The sequence below is a fragment of the Carettochelys insculpta genome, chromosome 15 (genome assembly GCF_033958435.1).
Source record: "Carettochelys insculpta isolate YL-2023 chromosome 15, ASM3395843v1, whole genome shotgun sequence".
NCBI lineage: Eukaryota > Metazoa > Chordata > Testudines > Carettochelyidae > Carettochelys > Carettochelys insculpta.
Genome location: NC_134151.1, coordinates 40,260,236 through 40,280,647, shown reverse-complemented (window position 1 = coordinate 40,280,647; position 20,412 = coordinate 40,260,236). Strand labels below are relative to the sequence as shown.

The following is a 20,412-nucleotide window of genomic DNA, read 5'->3' as shown; positions in this document are numbered from 1 at the left end:
TAGATATAAGAATGACAATAGTGTCTTGTTTATTCTACCTGATCGCTGCTGCTAGAAAATTTTGTGGAAAGAGGCTAGTGTACCAAGTCATTAAACTACAGAACTCTACTACTGCTGCTTGGAGTGACACAAGCAGAGATTTGCTCAAGTTCCTGAACTCCCCACCCTATGCAGTAAGTCTCCCTTAGGCTCTAATCCACACTAAAACTGTTTCTGATAAAAGTTTCTACCACCAACATATATGGAGTACGCAATTTCTATAGTGTAGGAATAACCTAGCAGACAAAGCTGTATACCCATTTGCACTATTTATTGTTAACAGCAATGGGGAGCACACAAGAGCAAATAAAGAGCTAAAATTGAGCTTTTGCCTCTTTTTTGAATCTTTATAATGTATGCAGACAGCCTGGAAGGCCTGGGTAGGAAACAAGTTCTTTTTCAGCTGGTTACTTACATTAGCATTCACATCTTCTACACTATGGAAGACTATGGCCTTGTCTTCTGTGGGTTTACTCCCCACCACAGATTTTCCCACCAATTTGTCTGCTCCACCCACAACAGCAATAGGAGGTTCACAAACGTAAAACATTACACTTAAATACACTGGAGGCCTGTTGGTGTTCTCAAAAAAAGTTTAATGTAAATGTAACTTGTGATAAAACAAGTATAAAAAACATAAAAGGGCAAAAACATTTAATTTTGGGAATATCATTTATATCACCTTAATTATTTAACATTCTGAAATTTTAACTGTTAAAATCAAGAGTGGTCCAGTAGTGAGAGGCTAGCCAAAGACCTCAGTTCAATTTCCTGTCCTCACAGGCTTCCTGAACAACCTTGATCAAGTCAACTAAGATATGCCTAAACTAGCAACTGCAAATGCATACCCAAACCAAAACACTGAAAGCATGCTTCTGAGGAGGAGCAGAAAATGAGCAGCCCTAAATGCCTAAGGAGTGTGGTTAAGTCTGCAGCACACCCTCCACAACCAAGCACTTCCAGTGCACAGTGGATTATGCAGCCTGTACCAGGACTCAATTTTCCAGCAGTCCTCCATTTCCAATCCCGCAATGCACTGAACTCTTTTCTTCCCCACCTTACTAAGGCTAAATCTACACTGGCACTTGATTACCAAAAGTTCTGTCACTCATGGGTGCTTAACATCCTCCCACACCTGCAAACCACGAAGTTTCGCCCCAGCATGTTCAAATGTGAATGCTGCTTTGTTGGCAGAAGTTGTTTCCTATGGACAAAGCAAAAGCTGCTTATAAAGAGTGGAAGTATTTTGTCAGAAAAAAGTGCCAAAAATAGTGTTCTCACACTGACTTTTAGCAACAGGGCTGTGACGACACAGCCTTGATGCTAAAAGCTGTGTAATGCAGACATGGCCCATATACCTGTCCCCTGTATGCTCCCAGAGTAGTGTGCTGTTCCATTAGAAAAGATAGTTAAAGGAAAAAGTACAGTAGGGCATGTGAAGTGTAAGTTTTGTTGGAAGCTATGCAAATGCCTTGAAAGAATGCAACTTATTTGGAAAAATTTAACCCAAAAGATAAATAAGGTAAAAAGAAAAGTCCTCAAACACACCTTTAAAATTATAGAAGATTGTTACAAACTGGTAACAAGTAGTTCTGTGATGAACTTTTAACATTTCAATCTCATCTTACAGAAAGAGGCCCCATCATTAAGTTTTGTCTATTTCAGGCCTTAGAAAAAGGGTCAAACCCAAGCCACCTAAAACTGGTTCTATGCTAGAGACCAATTAGCAATGACATCATCACTCGTGTGTGAATTAGTAGAAAAAGGAGATCTCTTAAAGAATTCACTACTAGAGTCTATGCTGAAACCAGCCTACACGAAGTTCAGCACTCTAGACCTACTCCTATGGTAAGTACAGTTTGAAACTCTCTATTCCAGCAACCTCTGGTCCAGAAATACCTGTCATCATCAATAACTGTGAGCTCAGCGCCCATTGGTGTCTGATGCCTCTCTCACTATTTCCTTCCATCTTTCCCTATCCAGTGCAGAGTGGTTTAGTTTCTGTAGACTAGCTCCGCACCAATCTACTACGTCATCTATCCATTCTCTGTGGGGTCTGCCTCTCCTATTCGAGCCGTCTATTATGCCAAATACTAGGGTCTTGATTTTTCGTTCGTCGTTCATTCTGCAAATATGTCCAAATAGTTGTAGCTTCCGTTTTATAACCTTCTGCAGCAGGTTCTCTTTCGGCTGTATCTTCCTATATAATTCCTCATTGGTGACCTTCTGCATTCATCCTATTCTCAGAATCTTTCTATAACAACTCCTTTTGAACTCCAATATTCTTCTTTTTGAATCTTTTGTTATCACCCATGTCTCAAATCCACACAATATGCTGCTGAATACACACGTTTGCAAGACACCCAGCTTCATTCTTAAGCTAAATTGCTTTGCTTTGCTTCTCCAGATCTTATCCATTGCCTTCAAACTCGCTCTTGCTTTTGCTATTCTAGTCGCTATCTCCTTCTTACAGAAATACCTGTGGTCAGGCATTATTTTAGTTAGCTGGATGTCCACTTACCATGGGCAATGCCAAATTTCTCACAGTCCCATAAAGTTTGTTTACAGATACCAGTCCTGGCTCTCTCTGTTTTGTGCTGTTACTGAACTCTAATTTACCCCAAAATCAAAACAAAAAGCAGTCAAGTAGCACTTTAAAGACAAGCAAAATAGTTTGTTAGGTGAGCTTTCGTGGGACAGACCCACTTCTTCAGACCATAGCCAGACCACAACAGACTCAATATTTATCAAATATTGAGTCTGTTCTGGTCTGGCTACGGTCTGAAGAAGTGGGTCTGTCCCACGAAAGCTCACCTAATAAACTATTTTGCTAAAGTGCTACTTGACTGCTTTTTGTTTTGATAGTGTATAGACTAGCACGGCTTCCTCTCTGTTATTATCCCAAAATGTCTTTTAAGAGCCAGTAAGCAGTAGAAGTGCTGGTAATGCTGCTAGACAACTGACCTCCTGAGATTTCACAAATTTTCTGGTTTGGTGCTGGTCAGGTCCTGAGCATACTGGACTAGAGAAGTTCAACATGCACCTGATCTTTGCTGACAACTGTATGCTGGTATGAGAGTGATGTTTATTTAAACATTTAATGCATATTTAAAGCAACTGTATAAACAGAATTTGGCCTTTGAAATTAATAAAAGAATTTATGATTAATTTAATGTTTGGTGGTATCAGCAAATTTCCATCATGCATTGACAACCTCAAAAGAATAACTTCCTATCATACTTTTTCACAGAGTACCAGCATACCACAAACAAAGCGTCAAAAGCAGTTGCTTGACATACCAACAATTCCTGGGAACTACATCATCAGGACAGGGAGTCTGTAGAGCTCCACAATTTCGGATGGAGCAACTGTGATAATTTTTTTCTGTTACAGACAGACATCCTGGATAGCAAAGCACTGCAGTAACAAAATGAAGCACCTGAAGTTCCAAGATTGGAGGGCCTAATACTCCAGTGAGCCAGGCAGGCTGGAGATATCACCATTTATGAAAAAATGGACCAGGTGCTGTCCAGCACACCTGCTATTGATTCTGATGTGCTTCACAACGTCCTCAAAAATCCAGTAGGCCTCACTGTCCAGAAGACCACAGGAAGCAGAGAATGAGGAGTCAGAAGGGATCCTGGTATTGCTTGTGCCAACCCCGGCACTCCCATAAGCCAAGGGAGGCAACAAGGTGAATCTCCACACATAACCAACAAACTTTTTTATGATGCCAGAGAATGACGAGGGTCAATTGGTGCTGCAGCAGAAACCAGAACCAAGTCAAAGTACCCCAATCCTCCTTACCAATATATCCTATCGTGGATATATTCCCAATTGTAACAGTGAGGATATCTGAACTAACGCAGAACTGCTTTTGCAGCCTTCTTCCATACAGCATGCATGGCTCTTTGTATGTTAGGGAGTTCCTTGCTGAAGCTGTGGCATTGTCTACCCCAGGGTGGCCAACCCGTTCTCATCAGGTGCCACGTGGCAATTTTTTACATGTTCCGAGAGCCAAACACAAAACAGCAGCAAACCCTGCCCTCCCATCCCCAGGCTTAACCTGCACAGCCCCAAACTGTCCCCAGGCTTAACCCCTCGCAGCACCAAACCACTCCCCTCACCCCTAGGCTTAACTCCTCACAGCCCAAAACTGCCCCCTGCATCCCAGGCTTAACCCCTCGCAGCCCAAAACTGCCCCCTGCATCCCAGGCTTAACGCCTTTGCAGCCTCAAACCCAGGCTTACCTCACACAGGAGTTCTGCAAGCTTCTTCCCCCTGCTGCACCTTCACCAGGCCACCGTTTCCTCCTCGGTGTGACTGCACAGCACCCTCTAGCCCTCCTACGCCCTTCCCCCACATATGGGGGGGTAGGTGTCTCTCTGTCCAGCCACGTTGAAATAATGGGACTCAATTTAATTGGTATAACAGTTGGATCCCTCCTGCCAGCTGTTAAACCAATTAAATTGAGTTCTACTCTTTCTGCACAGCAGAGCAGGGACCCAGAGGACGACTGAATGGCAGCAGTGTCCACAGTCACAAATGGATCCTTAGAGAACCACACGCAGCTTGGATCAGCCCAGCTGGCTTTCAAAATGGCACCAATGCCATCTCTGCAGGCTGAATTCTGACCTGGGGGGCCAAGTGTTGGCCATCCCTGGTCTACCCTATCCATCTTCCCAAACCCCTTCAAATTCCCTAATGTAACCCAGCCAATGCTGCGCTCCACACTGAAATCTTGCTGAAGCAAAACAGTTATATATCAATCATTTTATTCATTTCAGATGAATCACACCCCCAGAGTATGTTTTTATTTCAACATCAATTTTTGAACACTTAGCAAATTAAAAATTATCGTGCCCCACGATAAGGTGGATAAAAATCAATGATTAAAAAACCCACGTTTCTATTTAAATTGGATTTTTTCATATTGCTAATCAGTAAATACTAAATTTCCCTCCTGTTTAAAAAATAAGAGTTACAATTAAATTTCATCATACACATGCTAAACCTGTTTGGACAAACTGGCATTATTTTCTCACTGTTCATCTCTGACATATCTCTGCTCATACAGTACACACCATAACCCTGGCCACACGTGCCTGTGTTTTCAGTGCAGGCTTGCTATTATTTCACCTTTTCAGTTCCAAAAAGGAACTTAACAGCTTCTTACAATTATTTAAAATTAAGGGAAATGATTATACTGACCCTATACCAATATAATTATTACTTTTCTAACGTTAATGTTTCAATTTAATTTCTGTAGTTGCCACCATGTTATTTTCATGATCACTATAAATCACTGGCTTACGCAATCTGATTAAATGTTCTTAACTCAAGGCAGGAAGACTTCCAAGAGGGTGAGTCATTTTGCATTCTTCAACCACAAGCGTGTGCCTGCTCACATTGACGTAGCAGTCAGCCTCTAAAATGCCACTGAAATTCAGCACAATTCCATGTCTGGTATGAAGTCAGTTCACAAGGCTCCACTGAATTCACAACAAACCAAACCTAGGTTGATGTTGACTGCCATCTGAGACAAGGTAGTTATTTGTCACTTTCTCTGCATACTATGAAGCTACCAGGTGTCCTCTACTGTGAATTCCTCATCCAGTAAACTTATCCTTAATGGGCAACATAAGGGCAGACAACCAAGAGGTAGCTTAAACAAGAATTTAATGGCTAATGTGGCACATTACACAATTTTGTCACGAGCACAGCTACACTTTCCTCTCTGCAAACATTGGACAGAGTAAAATTGTGGACAACCAGTAACCATGGTAGAGGAGTAAATTTAAGTGTGCCTGAAATAATATGCACAGTGGAATGAAGATGTATATTGATCTCTTTTGTGGGAGACAAGTGACCCGCCCCCACTGGAGGGCAGCGCTCTGCTATTAAGTAACAGAGTGTTGAGGCTATCTGTAAGTGAGTCTGTCTAAAAAAAATACTATATGGTTGTGCAATCAGGCCTCATTCTTGTGTCACTGCAATCTCCAGGCAAGAGAAACCAACTCAAAAACATGGGTTGAAGGAACTTTTTCTGAAGAATGATATGCAAACAAGGACCACAGTAGACAACACTATCATTCCAGTACTAGTCCCAGTTTCCCTAGCTGCGACAATTATTATTCTGCTGTTAACTTGGACTCTGGAATAAAGAAGTGGTAGTAAGACATCAAGAGCTCTGTAAGTGTTACAGCTGTCATCCTGTTCTTCTCTACCATTAAAGCTTACATGATCAGGCTTTTACGAAGCACTACCATTTCAAAAAAGTTCCTACTCCCTAGGCAGGGACGGAAGCATGTTTTCAGCACAACAAAAAGCAAGAGCTCCACAGTGACACCACCAGGTGCTGCACAATGGCAGTAATAGCTACCCAGGGTACTTCTTGAAAATCTCCTCCCATGTAGTGACTGTGCAAGTTGGAAAGCTCAATGGGAAAATGCTGCATCAAGATAATACAGCAGGGTCTCAACATACACAAGGGTTCTGTGTTCAGAACATTTGCAAATGTTGATTTTCGCGAATGGGGAGGGGAGGGAGGACTTGGAGCCCCAGGAAGCAGTGGCTGCCAGTACTCCCCGCAGAGCTCTGGGAAAGCACCAGCTGCAGACACTCCTGCCCTGGAGAAGCCGCGTCAGCAGCCAGCACTCCGGGCCCCGGAGCAGCAAGGCCATTTGCGAATGGCGAGACCCTACTGTATTTAAAACTCAGTTTGCTGGCACTAACTGAAAACTGTAGAAAAACCCATACCATGCTTTTTTTCGCCTACACAAAAAGGTGCCAGAACTCAAGACCCAAACCGTCCCCTCAGGCTAAATGCTCCCCTACAGCCCCAAACTGCCCCCCAACCTCCCAGTTCAGCCTCCCCTACAGCCACAAACCTCTCCCCTGCAGCCCCATTCCACCTGCCCCCCCGCATTCAACCCTCCCATGCATCCCCAGCTCAACACCCCACCAAACCCATCCTATCCCCCGGCTCAACCCCCTGTGCGGCTGCATGGCCCAAGCCTAAACCCCTGCACAGCCACACAGTCCCAGCTCAAACTCCCCTGCTCCGGCTCAACCCCACACACAGCCGCATGGCCCCACTCAACCCCACATGAGGCCATGTGGCCCCAGCTCAACCCAACCCACTCCACCCCCTCATGCAGCTGCACAGCCCCAGCAGCCCTGACCTAGGCACTGAAAGAGCAGGAGTCAACTTAATAAGCTTAATGGTCTGGCTGGCCTTTAAACCGACTAAATCGAGTCTTGCTCTTTCCCCTACAGGCCGGGAGCCAGAGCAGAGACTGTGCTTTTTAAAAATGGCACCAGGAAAAAAGGTGGCAGAACACAGTTCTCCTGCGTTCTGCTAGAAAGGAAAGGCCTAACCCTGTATAAAATTAAGGCTGGGATGAGCTGAGAGCAGCATCACTTGACGAGATCATGACATCCTCCTCACCAGAAAAAAAAAGAAAAAGCTGCTAGAATCTCAGCTCTGCTAAAGTAGGCATCCTTCAGTCTGCATAGACTATGGATCGCGCCCTTTAAAGTTTCAATTGAGGACTTCATTTACAGCATCTGTTGTGACTATGAAGACCCACACGAGAGTGACAGTCCTTGCTGCATCTCTTGCAGATGTAGTGGGTGTCTGGCAAGTCCTTATTGTGCTTTCTGTGCGCTCGCTTCTCCTCTGCTAGCTGTCTGATCTTCAGGTCGCCCTTCTGAAGGCCCTTGTGTAACCCCTGCCTCCATCTGCTGCGGTCGTCTGCTAGATCTTCCCAGTTGTCCAGCTCGATGTCTACCTCTCTGAAGTCTCTCTTGCAGACATCTTTGTAACGCAACTGGGGGCATCCGGGAGGTCTTTTGCCAGAGGCTAACTCACCATACAGGATGTCTTTTGGAATCCTTCCATCGTTCATCCTGTGGACGTGGCCAAGCCAGCGGAGTCGACGCTGCCTGAGGAGGGTGTGCATGGTTGGGATTCCAGCTTGCTCGAGGACGGCAGTGTTGGTCACTCTGTCCTTCCATGATATTCCAAGGATGCGCCTGAGGCAGCGCAAGTGGAAGACATTCAGCCTCTTTTCCTGGCGGGCATACAGGGTCCAAGTCTCGCTGCCATAAAGGAGGGTGCTGAGGATGCAGGCTCTGTAGACTTGCATTTTGGTGTGAGTGTACAGCTTGTTGTTATTCCACACTCTCTTGCTGAGTCTGGACAGAGTTGTGGCCGCTTTTCCGATCCTCCTATTTAGCTCAGTGTCCAACGACAGGGTGTCAGTGATGGTGGACCCGAGGTAAACGAACTCGTGGACGACCTCTAACATATAGTTGTCAATGCTGATTGATGGGGATTCAGCAACATCCTGACCGAGTACGTTCGTCTTCTTTAGGCTGATGGTAAGCCCAAAGTCCTTGCACGCTTTGGAGAACTGATCCAGCAGTTTTTGAAGCTGGTCTTCTGTGTGAAACACTACAGCAGCATCGTCTGCAAACAGCATGTCTCTGATGAGGACTTCTCGCACCTTAGACTTAGCTTTCAGCCTTGCAAGGTTAAACAGTTTCCCATCAGATCTTGTGTGCAGCAAGATGCCCTCTGTTGAAGATCCAAAGGCATGTTTCAGGAGGAGTGCGAAGAAGATCCCGAACAATGTCAGAGCAAGCACGCATCCTTGTTTGACGCCGCTCCTGATTCTGAAAGCATCCGATAATGCGCCATCATATTGGATGGTTCCTCTCATGTTTTCGTGGAACGACTGGATCATCTTGAGTAACCGTGGAGGACAGCCTATCTTGTGGAGCAGTTTGAACAAACCATCCCTGCTGACCAAGTCAAAAGCCTTGGTCAAGTCGATGAAGGCTATGTAGAGTGGCTTTCTCTGCTCCCTGCACTTCTCCTGCAGCTGCCATAGAGAGAAGACCATATCAACGGTAGACCTCTCTGCGCGGAATCCGCACTGTGATTCGGGGTACACCCTCTCAGCAATGTTCTGGAGTCTGCCAAGGATGACGCGAGCGAACAGTTTACCAGTGACGCTTAGGAGGGAGATTCCATGGTAGTTGTCGTAGTCGCTTCTGTCTCCTTTGTTCTTATACAACGTTACAATGTTAGCGTCACGCATATCCTGTGGCACCTCACCCTCTTTCCAGCACAGGCACAGTAGCTCATGCAGGGGTTCCAGGAGTGTGTCCGTGGCGCATTTGATTACCTCTGGTGGTACACCATCCTGACCAGGGGCCTTTCCAGCTGCAATGCTGTCGATGGCCGTCTTCAGTTCATCCACAGTCGGCTCTTGGTCCAGTTCGTCCATTACTGGTAGGAGCTCGACGGCATCGAGGGCTGCGTCAACCACGACATTCTTGCGTGAGTACAGCTCGGAGTAGTGCTCAACCCAGTGCTCCATCTGTTTGGCTTTGTCAGCGATGACTTCACCAGATTTGGATTTCAGAGGTGCCATCTTGTTCTGGGTGGGTCCTAATACCTTCTTCATACCCTCACAAATTCCTATGAGATTACCAAAGCCGGCACAGGTCTGAATGCTGCTGCACAGCTGGAGCCAGTGGTTGTTGGCACAGCGCCTGGCTGTCTGCTGTACTGTTCTTCTGGCCTCTCCAAGTACTTGCTGGGTACTCTGGCTCGGTGAGCGTTTGTACTTCAGGAGTGCAGCGCGCTTCTTTTCAATGACTGGAATCATCTCAACAGAGTTAGCTTCGAACCAGTCGTTCGTGTGTCTAGCTCTTCTTCCTAACACCGACAAGGCCGTGTTGTAAACTGTATCCCTCAGACGTTGCCATTTGGATGTCGCATCAACGCCCCCAGGGCCGCTGCGCAGATTTTCCTGGAGGGTCTTTCTGAACTTTTCAGCTTTCTCCGAGTTTGCCGTCTTTCTGGCGTCAATGTGGGGCCTTCCAGCAGGTTTAGAGCGGTACAGCTTCTTGGGTCTCAGCTCGAGCTTGGAGCAAACTAGCGAGTGATCTGTATCACAGTCAGCACTATGATAGCTGCGTGTCAGAAGGACATTTTTGAGGTTATTACGCCTAGTGATGACCACGTCTAGTTGATGCCACTGCTTCGAGCGTGGGTGTCTCCACGACACTCTGTGCTGTGGCTTTGTTTGGAAGAATGTGTTTGTGACGCACAGATTGTGGTACGTGCACAGTTCAAGGAGACGCTGTCCATTGTCATTCATTTTTCCCACAACGAAGTGTCCTAAGCAGGAAAGCCATGAGGCCCAATCAGCTCCAACTCTTGCATTGAAGTCACTCAAGATGTACAGTTGTTCACGAGCAGGTATTTGCACTACAGCAGCACTAAGCACGGCATAGAACTTGTCTTTTACTTCTGGTGTGGCATACAGGGTTGGGGCATAAGCGCTGATCAGGTGGACAGGACCGGCACAGGTTTGAAGCGTGATCCGAAGAAGTCTCTCTGATCCGCCCATCACTAAATCCACCATTTGTAGAAGGGTGTTTCTGACAGCAAAGCCAACACCATGCTCTCTGGGTTCTTCTTGGGCTTTACTGTGCCAGAAAAAGGTGTAGTCCTTTTCCTTTAGAGATCCCGAATCTGCGAGTCGCGTCTCTTGCAGTGCAGCGATATCAACTCTGAGCCTCTTCAGTTCCTTGTTGATGACAGCGGTCTTTTGGGTGTCACTGATGGCCTGAAGATCTTCAGTCAAGCCGGTCAGCATGGTCCACACATTCCAGCAAGCAAGCTTGAATTGTTGATGTTTCTCATTTCTTGTTGATTTTCTTATTGGTTTGCCTGGTGCCCAAATTTCAGTCACTTGTCAGGTTCAGGAACCTTAAGCCTCACGCACCCAGCGAGGCAGGTGAACTGTGGCGGGAGAGTACCCTATTGGCTGGGGGCTGCCCAGCTTGAGGCGGGCAGTGACTGTCCAGTGAGATGCGAGGATCCCTCCCACCGTCGAAGGCAACCCCGGCACTCGTTCTCTACGCCAATTGAGCAAGAGCTTATAACCTGTAACTGTTGCCTCCCGTGTTGATGCAACGCTGTTCAGCAATGCCAGAGTACCTCTCCAGGCGCGAGCCTGGGCATTTGTTATGGAGACTCTGGGCTGCCCAGACACCAGCGTCCCCCTCTCAGCTTTACTGATATAGTCCAAAGGAGAGGATAACCCCCACGTCTGGTACCAGCTCAGCTGCAGGAGTTGCCGGGACAGTGCCAGAAGTTGACACCGAACCGCCTTCGGACTCCACTCCGGACTTTTTGTCAGGGTTTACTCCCTTAGCCTCTCTCCTTCCCAGGATAACCCACAAGGCAGTGGGGTGTGGAGAATGTGGTTCAGGATCCTACTACTTCATACCTCCCTGTCACCACGTCACCATAGCTCCCTGTGGAGGGCCCGGGTATGGTGTTCCACATGTGCCCTGCAAGGCAGCACTACCAGGAAAAGAAGTCTCTGAAGAAAAGAGCCTGAAGAGTGATGGGGGAAGGTGGACCTGGGGGCACTGAGAGCAGCTGGGGGGAGAGGGGCCAGTGCAGTGAGGAGGGCGGACACGGGAGCAGATGGGGGGTAGTGGGTTGCGGAGGGTCCTATGGTGATGGTAGCTGGGGGGGGGAGGCGAAAGGTAGGGAGGAGGGTCCCGGGGATACGAGCTCTGCTAAAACTCTGATGAACAACATATACAGTTACAAAAACTGTCCTTCCACAAGTTGGCTACAGAGAAAGGGCCTGAAACTCCTTCCCTCTTTAAAAGTATTCCCAGTGAAGGATGTATTACTGCTTTTGGAAGACATGCCTGTAGAACAGAAACACACTATAGCAATCTTTCCTTAAGCACTAGCTTACAATTAAAGCAACCTGAAATAGTTAAAGAACTTGTTAATGAATATATTGGACCCACTGATCATGCAGCCCAGAACCACCACCATGCCCCCACCCATGTGCGTATGCACAAAAATCACATTTTCAGCATTTTCTTTATGTTTATCCTGAAATGCAAATACCCCACACTTGTTCTAGATGCCCAAAGACTGTATTCAGTTGGGAACATCAGGTCATTTTGCTTGTTATTTTTTAACCTTCTAAAAGTCCCGACACAAGCCAAGAACCTCAACACAAAACAATGCATCTACTGCAAATAGTACACAAACCAAAAAATGACACCAGCAATCACTGCCAAAAAAGGTAAGGGGAAATCAGTAAGACCTGGGCAAATTACCACATTAAAGGGAATGGTAAACATCCAAGCTTCATAGCTTATACTGACAGAAGTGACCATTGTAATCATTTAACCCAGCATTTCCTCAATTTTCTTTTTTTTTTTTTTTTTTTATAAAGTACACCTTTAAAAAAGTTATAAGTACCCCCAGACTTCTCTTGAATACTACTGGTTGAGAAACATGGTCCTAAAATAACGTGAGGTCTTGAAACAAGCATCATTCAACCCTTCCAGATTATTATACTCTCTTCAGGATTCAGATTTGTTTCACATACCACCAAGTTGCACTTCACTTAAAAACTACTTACAAAAACATGCAGACATCTCTCAGAAGACTACTACTGAAAACTTGCTGACTTTCTACCATCTTATTGTCAAATAAGTGAATTGAAATAGAAATATTGTACTGACATTTCAACATAAAGCATATGAAACAGCAGAAACAAGTCACTGAATGAACTTTTAAATTGCATTGACTATACTAGTGTTTTTTATGCAGCCTAATGTAAAAGTAGGCAAATATCTAGATGAGTTGATGTATCCCCCAGGGAGATCTCAGTGTACTCCAAGGGTACATGTACCCTTGGTTGAGAAACACTGATCTAGCCTGACCTCCTGAACAGCACAGGTCATAGAACCTCTCCAAAATAATTAACATCAAAACTTGATATAAATGTTGTGAACCATTGCAACAATTCAAAGAGCCATGGCTTAACTATTCTCTCTGTTAAAAATTTACTCCTTCTTCCCAGAACGAAATTGTCTAGCCTCAATTTTCAGCCACTGGCGATGTTATACCTTTCTCTGCTAGAATGAAATGCCCATTATTAAATAGTTCTCTGGTTAAGTTCTTACAGACTGTAATTAAGTCCTACCTTAACCTTCTCTTTATGAATCTAAATAGATTGAGTTCCTTGAGTCTACCACTGTAAGACATATTTTCTAATCCTCTGAACATTCCTGTGACCGTTTACTGAATCCTCTTCAAATCATCAACATCTTTTTTGCCCTGTGGGCACCAGATCGGGACACAGTTCTAGAACAGCAATTTCACCAACACTAAACACACAGACATAAAATAACCTATCTATTCCCGTTTGAGATTCCCCTGTTTATGCAGCCTAGGATCTGAACAGCTGAAAATCAACTCCCAGTATAAAGAAATGGGCTAGTAGGCTGACTCCAAAATGTTTTTCAGAGTCACAGCTTCCAAGAACGGAGCCTCCAAATGCAAGTATGGCCTACATCATTTGTTCCTAGATGTACAACCACACTTCTTATAGGTGAGATGACACACAAAATTCCTGCCACCAGAGACTATAGGAAGGAGAGAAGAAAGTAAAGGTTATCAAGCCTGATTTCACAGGCAGAAGGGAACACCAAGAAGAAGAATAAAGGGAGAACAAGTATATGCTGTAGAGCACCAAAGGCACCTTTGGGGTGCACAGAGAGCACATGACCCCCGCAGCCAGCCACTCAGAGCAGTGGGAGGGAGCACAGAAGTCAGGGAGCCTGACTGAGGCTGCCTCAAGTCAGCACTATGGTGGGCAGCTGAATCAGGCCCAGGGGTTGTATTCTGCCTGCCCTTACACTACATGCTGCCTATGCTAATAAGCAAATCTTAACAAAAACAGCTATTCTGTTTTTAAGGTCTTATGCAGCTGGGTACTAGAAAGGCAACCCACAAAGGTATTTAGGCACCTACATCCCACTTTTGACTCCACTGCAACCCACAAAACTGAAACCTCATAGACAGCTAACGTGCCTCAATGCCTAAGATTTCGGGATAAAAGTGCCCCCATTGGTTAAGCTTCTGCCCCTGAGCACATACACTTCCACTTTGCTATAGGCATCTGGACACATATCTCCCACCTAAGCACCAGAGAGAATCACAAACCAAAGGAAGACAGGTGTTTACTTGCACGAAGGGACAATAGGACGAGCAACTTTTAAGTAAGCCTAACAGATTGGGTCCCATCCAAAATCATAGGGCTGGAAGAGACCTCAGGAGGTCATCTAGTTCAGCCCCATGCTTCAAGCAAGATCAACCCCCACTAAGTCATCCCAGCCAGGACCCCATCAAGCCCGGACTTAAAAACCTTGAGGGATGGAGAATTCACCACCTCTCTAGGCAACGCATTCCAATGCTTCACCACCCGCCTGGTGAAGTAGTTTTTCCTAATATCCAAACTACACCTCCCCCTCTTTAACTTCAGACCATTACTCCTTGTTCTGCCTTCTGACACCACTGAAAACAGTTTCTCTCTATCCTCTTTAGAGCTCCCCTTCAGGAACTTGAAGGCTGCTATTAAATCACCTCTAAGTCTTCCCTTCTGTAAACTAAACAAGCCCAGATCCTTCAGCCTATCCTCATAGGTCTTGTGCTTCAGACCCTTAATCATTTTTGTTGCCCTCCGCTGAACCTGCTCCAGCACATCCACATCCTTTTTACACTAAGGGGCCCAAAACTGGACACAATATTTCAGATGTGGCCTCACCAGTGCTGAATAGAGGGGAACCACCACTTCTCTAGATCAGCTTGAAATGCTCCTCCTAATGCACCCTAATACGCCGTTAGCCTTCTTGGCTACAAGGGCACACTGTTTACTCATATCCAGCCTTCCATCCACCATAACCCCTACGTCCCTTTCCGCTTTACTCCTGCTTAACCAGTCAGTCCCCAGCATATAATAGTGCTTGGGATTCTTCCATCCCACGTGCAGGACTCTATACTTCTCCTCGTTGAGCCACATCAGATTTCTTTCAGCCCAGTCCTCCAATTTATCCAAGTTACTCTGGATTCTCTCTCTACCCTCCAACGTATCTACCTCTCCCACTAGTTATGTGTCATCTGCAAACTTGCTGACGGTACAATCCAGTCCCTCATCCAGGTCATTAATAAAGATGTTGAACACCACCAGCCCCAGAATCAAGCCTTGCGCCTCTCCATTAGAAACCGACTGCCATCCATCTATTGAGCCATTGACCACTATCCATTGGGCCTGACCATCGAGCCAGCTTTCTATCTATCTTATAGTCCAAGGATCCAATCCATATTTCCTTTACTTATGGGCAAGAATGTTGTGTGAGACTGTATCAAAAGCTTTGCTGAAGTCAAGGTATATCCCATCCACTGACTTCCCCATGCCTATAGTGCCTGTTACCTCATCATAGAAGCTAATCAGATTGGTCAGGCAGGACATGCCCCGGTGAATCCATGTTGGCTACTTTTGATCACCTTCCCCCCTTCAGGTGCTCCAAAATGGATTCCTTGAGGATCCCCTCCATTATTTTCCCAAGGACTGAGGTAAGGCTGACCGGTCTATAGTTCCCTGGATTGTCCTTTCTACTACTAGAGTACTAGAGGAAGTGATAATGGTGGTAGAATTTGCCCACCTTACAATTTTCACTTCAGTCATTAGAGCACTTACCTGGGACATAAAACTCACACTTTCAATTCCCCCCCTCTATACTATGCCAAAGAGAAAGAAGAGACATCATTGTTCAAATCACTTCTTTCGATCTGGCAAAGAAAGGAGACTAAGTTGGGCCTTCCACATCTCAGATATGTACTCTAAACACTAGTGTTTATACTGTGGGCACCATCAGTTCACTCCCAGCGTGTGGAGAAAGGCAGGTGCTTAACTCTCGCCAGCAAGAAATGCATTAAGTACCTAATCCACTTGATTCTATGTGGCAGGTTCCTACCAATTCACAGATCAGAAAGAACAACTAGGTGCTTCACTGCAGCCTGGACCTCTCTCTGAAGAAAAGGAAAGACTTAGCATACACCCTGCTCCTTAGTACCTCCACTTGGCTAGCTTAGGCAGCTCCCTGCCTAGTATGCTAATTTTTATGGATCATGTTCTTGGACACTTAGCTCTTCCCATAAATTATACAGAAAGATAAAAAGACTAACTCGGGTTTATGGATCACTGCGTTGTTAATGTGACTTCTTTTAGCTACCTCAATGCTAAATATTGCAAAGGGGGGAAGGATAGCTCGGTGTTTATAGCATTGGCCTTGTAAACCCAGGGTTGTGAGCTCAATCCCTGAGGAGGCTTTTTAAGGTTCTGGGGCAGATTAGATTTGGGGAAAAAAAATCTGTCAGGGATGGTGATAGGTCTTGCTGTGAGTGCAGGGGACTGGACTCGACCTCTTGAGGTCCCTTCCAGCTCTGAGATGTGTATATCTATGTTTCACTCTTAGAGATCCACAGATCTCACCCTAGCAGATGATCTGAAACTGCCCATTTCCATTACCGAAAAACATTTCTCACAAATACCGCAGTTGAGGATTTTATAGGTAACTTAATAGCCAAGCTCTTTTTCCCCATGATACACTTTACTCAAGTGAGACAACCATACCACCTGAATCAATCACATAGTCAGCCCATCTCCACCCATTGTGGTCAGACTCTTCAGAAGTATGGACATATACACCGAACAGGGATTCCCAACCTATAAATCATGGCCAAAACATGGGTCACAATTAGATTTTTCTGACGGTCGCCAGCTCAGCTCTTAAGGAGCCATTTGCAGCTCCTGAGCTGCCACTGGACTCCTCACTGGCTCCCAATCCCTGCTCTGTGGTGTTCAAATGTAATTCAATTTACTTGGTTAAACAGTCGGCAAGAGAGATCCCACCCTGAACCACTTAAACTGAGTAACATTTAAGCCTTCAGTGGAGGGAACTGCCAAGCTGCAGGAGGAGTGAGTGAGTGATAGGGCTAGGGGGAGCCAGGCAGAGCCCAATGAAGGTGCAGCGGGGGTCAGGAGGGCAGAACAACTCACCTGTGAGGTGGGGGAGGGCCGGGGGGCTTAAGTTTAAGCCTGCTGGGGACCGGGGGGATTGAGAGCCAGTCAGTGCTCCCAAGCTTCAAACTGCAGGACAGTAGCAGATCCCCCTGCACCCAGCTGGGGTCCCCCACGGCTGGCACTACCAGGTAGGGCTCCCAGGCCCAGCTCGCTTTAAGCTGTGAGACAATGGGGGATTCCCCCCACACATGGCCAGGGTCTGGCACCTGGTACGACCGGCCAGGGTTCCCAGTCCCATCCAGCTTCAAGCTGTGGGACAGCAGGGGATCCTGCCACACCTAGCCAGGGTCCCACAGCTGGCACTGCTGGCTGGGGCTCTACACCCCAGCTGGCTTCCAGACATGGGGCTGTGGGGTCCCTGCCCCCACTACTCCACTGGGTTTTGAAAATCTTATGCAGGACAGGCATCCCAGGCTGGGAATCCCACAGGCGGTTCTGCCTGTCCTGTGTAAGTGTTCCAAAAATCTGGAAACTCAAGCTGAGGGGGGATTAAGCTGTGGGGGCTGTGTTTTTCTCAGGAGAGAACTTCCTCTCTCCCCCCATTTTGAATTGCCTTGAGTAACCAAGTCTTCCTGAATTTTCAAAATGGATCCCCATCTTGAAAAGGTTGGGAACTGCTCATATAGAGAGTGACTGGAGAACTTCACTGCAAGTGTCTTAAGTCAACGCACTGTGGGTGCACAATACGCTATTTTCAAGTGTCCATACTGTATTTCAAACTGAAGATACTAAGTGACATTTAAGGCTTTAGGAAACGCTAGCAGTAATAAAATTCCTCTCAGCTCTGCAGAGCCTCGCTGAGTTAAACCCAAAAGTAAAGCACTGAAAAAAGAAACTTGCTGAGCTAATCCAGAAATAACTTGGGTTAAACCTTCCCAGATTTGTCTGCCTGGCCCAAACCCTCCAGAACTATGCTAGCGCCTGACAACTAGAGGGAAAGTCAAAGGTGAGCCGTAAAAGGCGAGACACCCCCCACAGCCCTCCCAGAAACACCGGGCGGAGGAGACGCAAAACGCCCCTAGCGCGCGACCCCCCCCGCCGCCAGCTTGGGCAGGAGCGCGAAGGAGCAGGAGACGGTGGGGGAACTGTACCAACCTGCGCCATCCGCCAGCGCCGCGGGGAGAACAGCCCCGCCCACGAGCGGAGGGGGACAAAACGCCCCAGCTCTTCCCTCCCCCCAGCGCCGCAAGAGAGCTGGGGAGGGACGGAGGCCAGGCCCCGCCGGGATCGCTCTCTGTCTGTCCTACCCTCCCTCCGGCTCCAGGCTTCCCATGCTCCGCGCCGGCTCTCACCGCCAAGTCCTGAGGCACCGCTCCGCTCATGGCCCGCACGGTGCCGCTCCGCCAAGCCCGAGAGGGAAGGGCAGGCCCCGGGTCCAGCCCCACCGCTTCACCGTCGCTCGGATTGGCCGCCAGGAGCAGCAGGAGCCGCTTCCCCACCGGGGAAGCCGCCGCGTCCGCCATCCCCGCAGGACAGGAGCCTTCGGAGCCGTCCCAACGGCCGCCGCTCCGCGAGACACCGAGCGAGCAGCCGCCCAACGCTGGGCCTCTGAGTCCGAGCACCGCCTGCCCCGATCCCGGCATACACCGCGGCGACACCAGCTCCCCCTTCCTTCTCTGATCCTAGCATGCCCCGCACTAGCCCTACCCGCTCCCAGCATGCACCTCGCCCGGCCCACTTCCCTCCCAATCCCAGCGTGCACTGCGCGCCGCTTTCCTTCCGACCGTTACCGCGGCGCAGCCGTACGGCCCCCAGGCGGGAGCTCGGGCCGAGGAGTGGCCCGCGGCTGCTGCGGGGCGGAGCGTTCTGCCGGGGAGGCCGAGCGCGCCCTCATGCCGGCGCTCTGGCAGGCAGCCTGGGCCTGGCCTACGCGGGGCCGGCTGCCAGGAAAGTCACACTTCCGCGATGGCAGTCCCCCTGGCGTGGGGACAGTGACTAGCAGCAGCGCAGGTGCCTCATGCGCTTGCTCTAGGAACTGCCGTGAACGCTAGTAGCGACGCACCTCCTCCGGGCTGAGGTGCATCTCTCCGAGGAGCGTTTGCTGGATGGGGTTATTCTACTGCCAGACCCTAGGGTACGTGACAGAGACAGTGCTGGTGGCATTGATGGCTGGTGCTGCTGGGGACAAGCAGATGGAAAACGCTTCTCCGTGCTATTTCTTTCAGCACCTGTTGACACCGAGACTTGCCAACTCTTTCAGTTGTATCACGTCTAATAATGTTGGAGGGGTTGTTACGGTATTCTATTTCATCCACCCGTACTCACCATTTTTGGGCTTAATCAAAATGATTGTTTCCCTGAATACTTAACAACATTGGAATTACGGGTTGACCTCAGTAACGATGCCCGTCTTTTTTTCTGTAATCTGTCTATGTTACATGGGAAAGAAAAGCCATCACTTGCAGTTGCTTTCAGTCTAACTGGAGACTGCCTGCCACCTTCCCTGAGAGGCTTGTGGAGTGAGAAACTGAAGAGGGGAGTGTGGGGTGTATGTCAGGGACATACAAGAGAGGAAGCATATCAAGGGGCCCTTGAGGAATGTGGGGATAGGAAGAATATTAATGTCAGTATGGAAAGAAATGGGCACAGAGTAGTGTTAAAGGAGTTGGGGAGAGAGGAGACTGTGGCGACATGGGACAGAAAATATGAGGGGGAAGCAGACATGGTGGGGCAAGGACAGAATCAACATAGTGCTATCATGGTGTACGTGCGAACAGATAGTTTGGGATTAGAAGAAGATAAATCAGATAGTGTCCCCCTCCAATAGTGATCTGAAAGTCACATTTTTGTGTATGCATTAATGATAGATTTTAAACCTGAAATCACACAAAAATTGAGGGTGGACAGCTTTTCTCTAAAATCTAAGAAATTGGAAGGCATTTTGTAAAACAATATTAAAGTAATCACATGATTTATTAGGGTTTGAATATTTGGAGTTAGAAATACTAGACACTACTGATTACAAGGTATTGGCAAATTGCCCCAAACTGGGATAATTCTGGGATATCTCAGTAATTTATATATTCATAAAGGCATTTACTTCAGAATTAAGATATTAATGTCCTCTCGTAATAAACTTCACAGAGGTAGCCATGTTAGTCTGTATCTTCGAGAACAACAAGAAGTCCTGTGGCACCTTATAGACTAACAGATATTTTGCAGCATAAGTTTTTGTGGGCAAAGACCCGCTTCACCAGATGCATGAGTTTAAAGGTCATGATTAAACAGAGACTGGGAGCAAGCTGGCCCCTTACAAAAACAGTTTCTCTGAGATAGAAGTTCATACCTCCACATTAGAAACTGACAATGGGCCACATCCCCCCTGAGTGATCTGACTTGTTTTTTCTCCTCTCTTGATCTATGCTACTGATAATGGGCTATTTCC

General features: G+C 47.2%; 1 protein-coding gene across 1 annotated transcript in view; it reads right to left on the bottom strand.

The window, feature by feature from the left end:
• Positions 1-20,166, bottom strand: part of KDM3B (lysine demethylase 3B) — a 173,944-nt gene extending 153,778 nt beyond the window's left edge. Inside the window, exon 1 of the mRNA XM_075009330.1 lies at positions 18,320-20,166. Coding sequence (XP_074865431.1) covers positions 18,320-18,610 — 291 coding nt within the window. The 5' untranslated portion in view covers positions 18,611-20,166. The remainder of the gene's footprint in view (positions 1-18,319) is intronic.
• Positions 20,167-20,412: the final 246 nt, after the last annotated feature.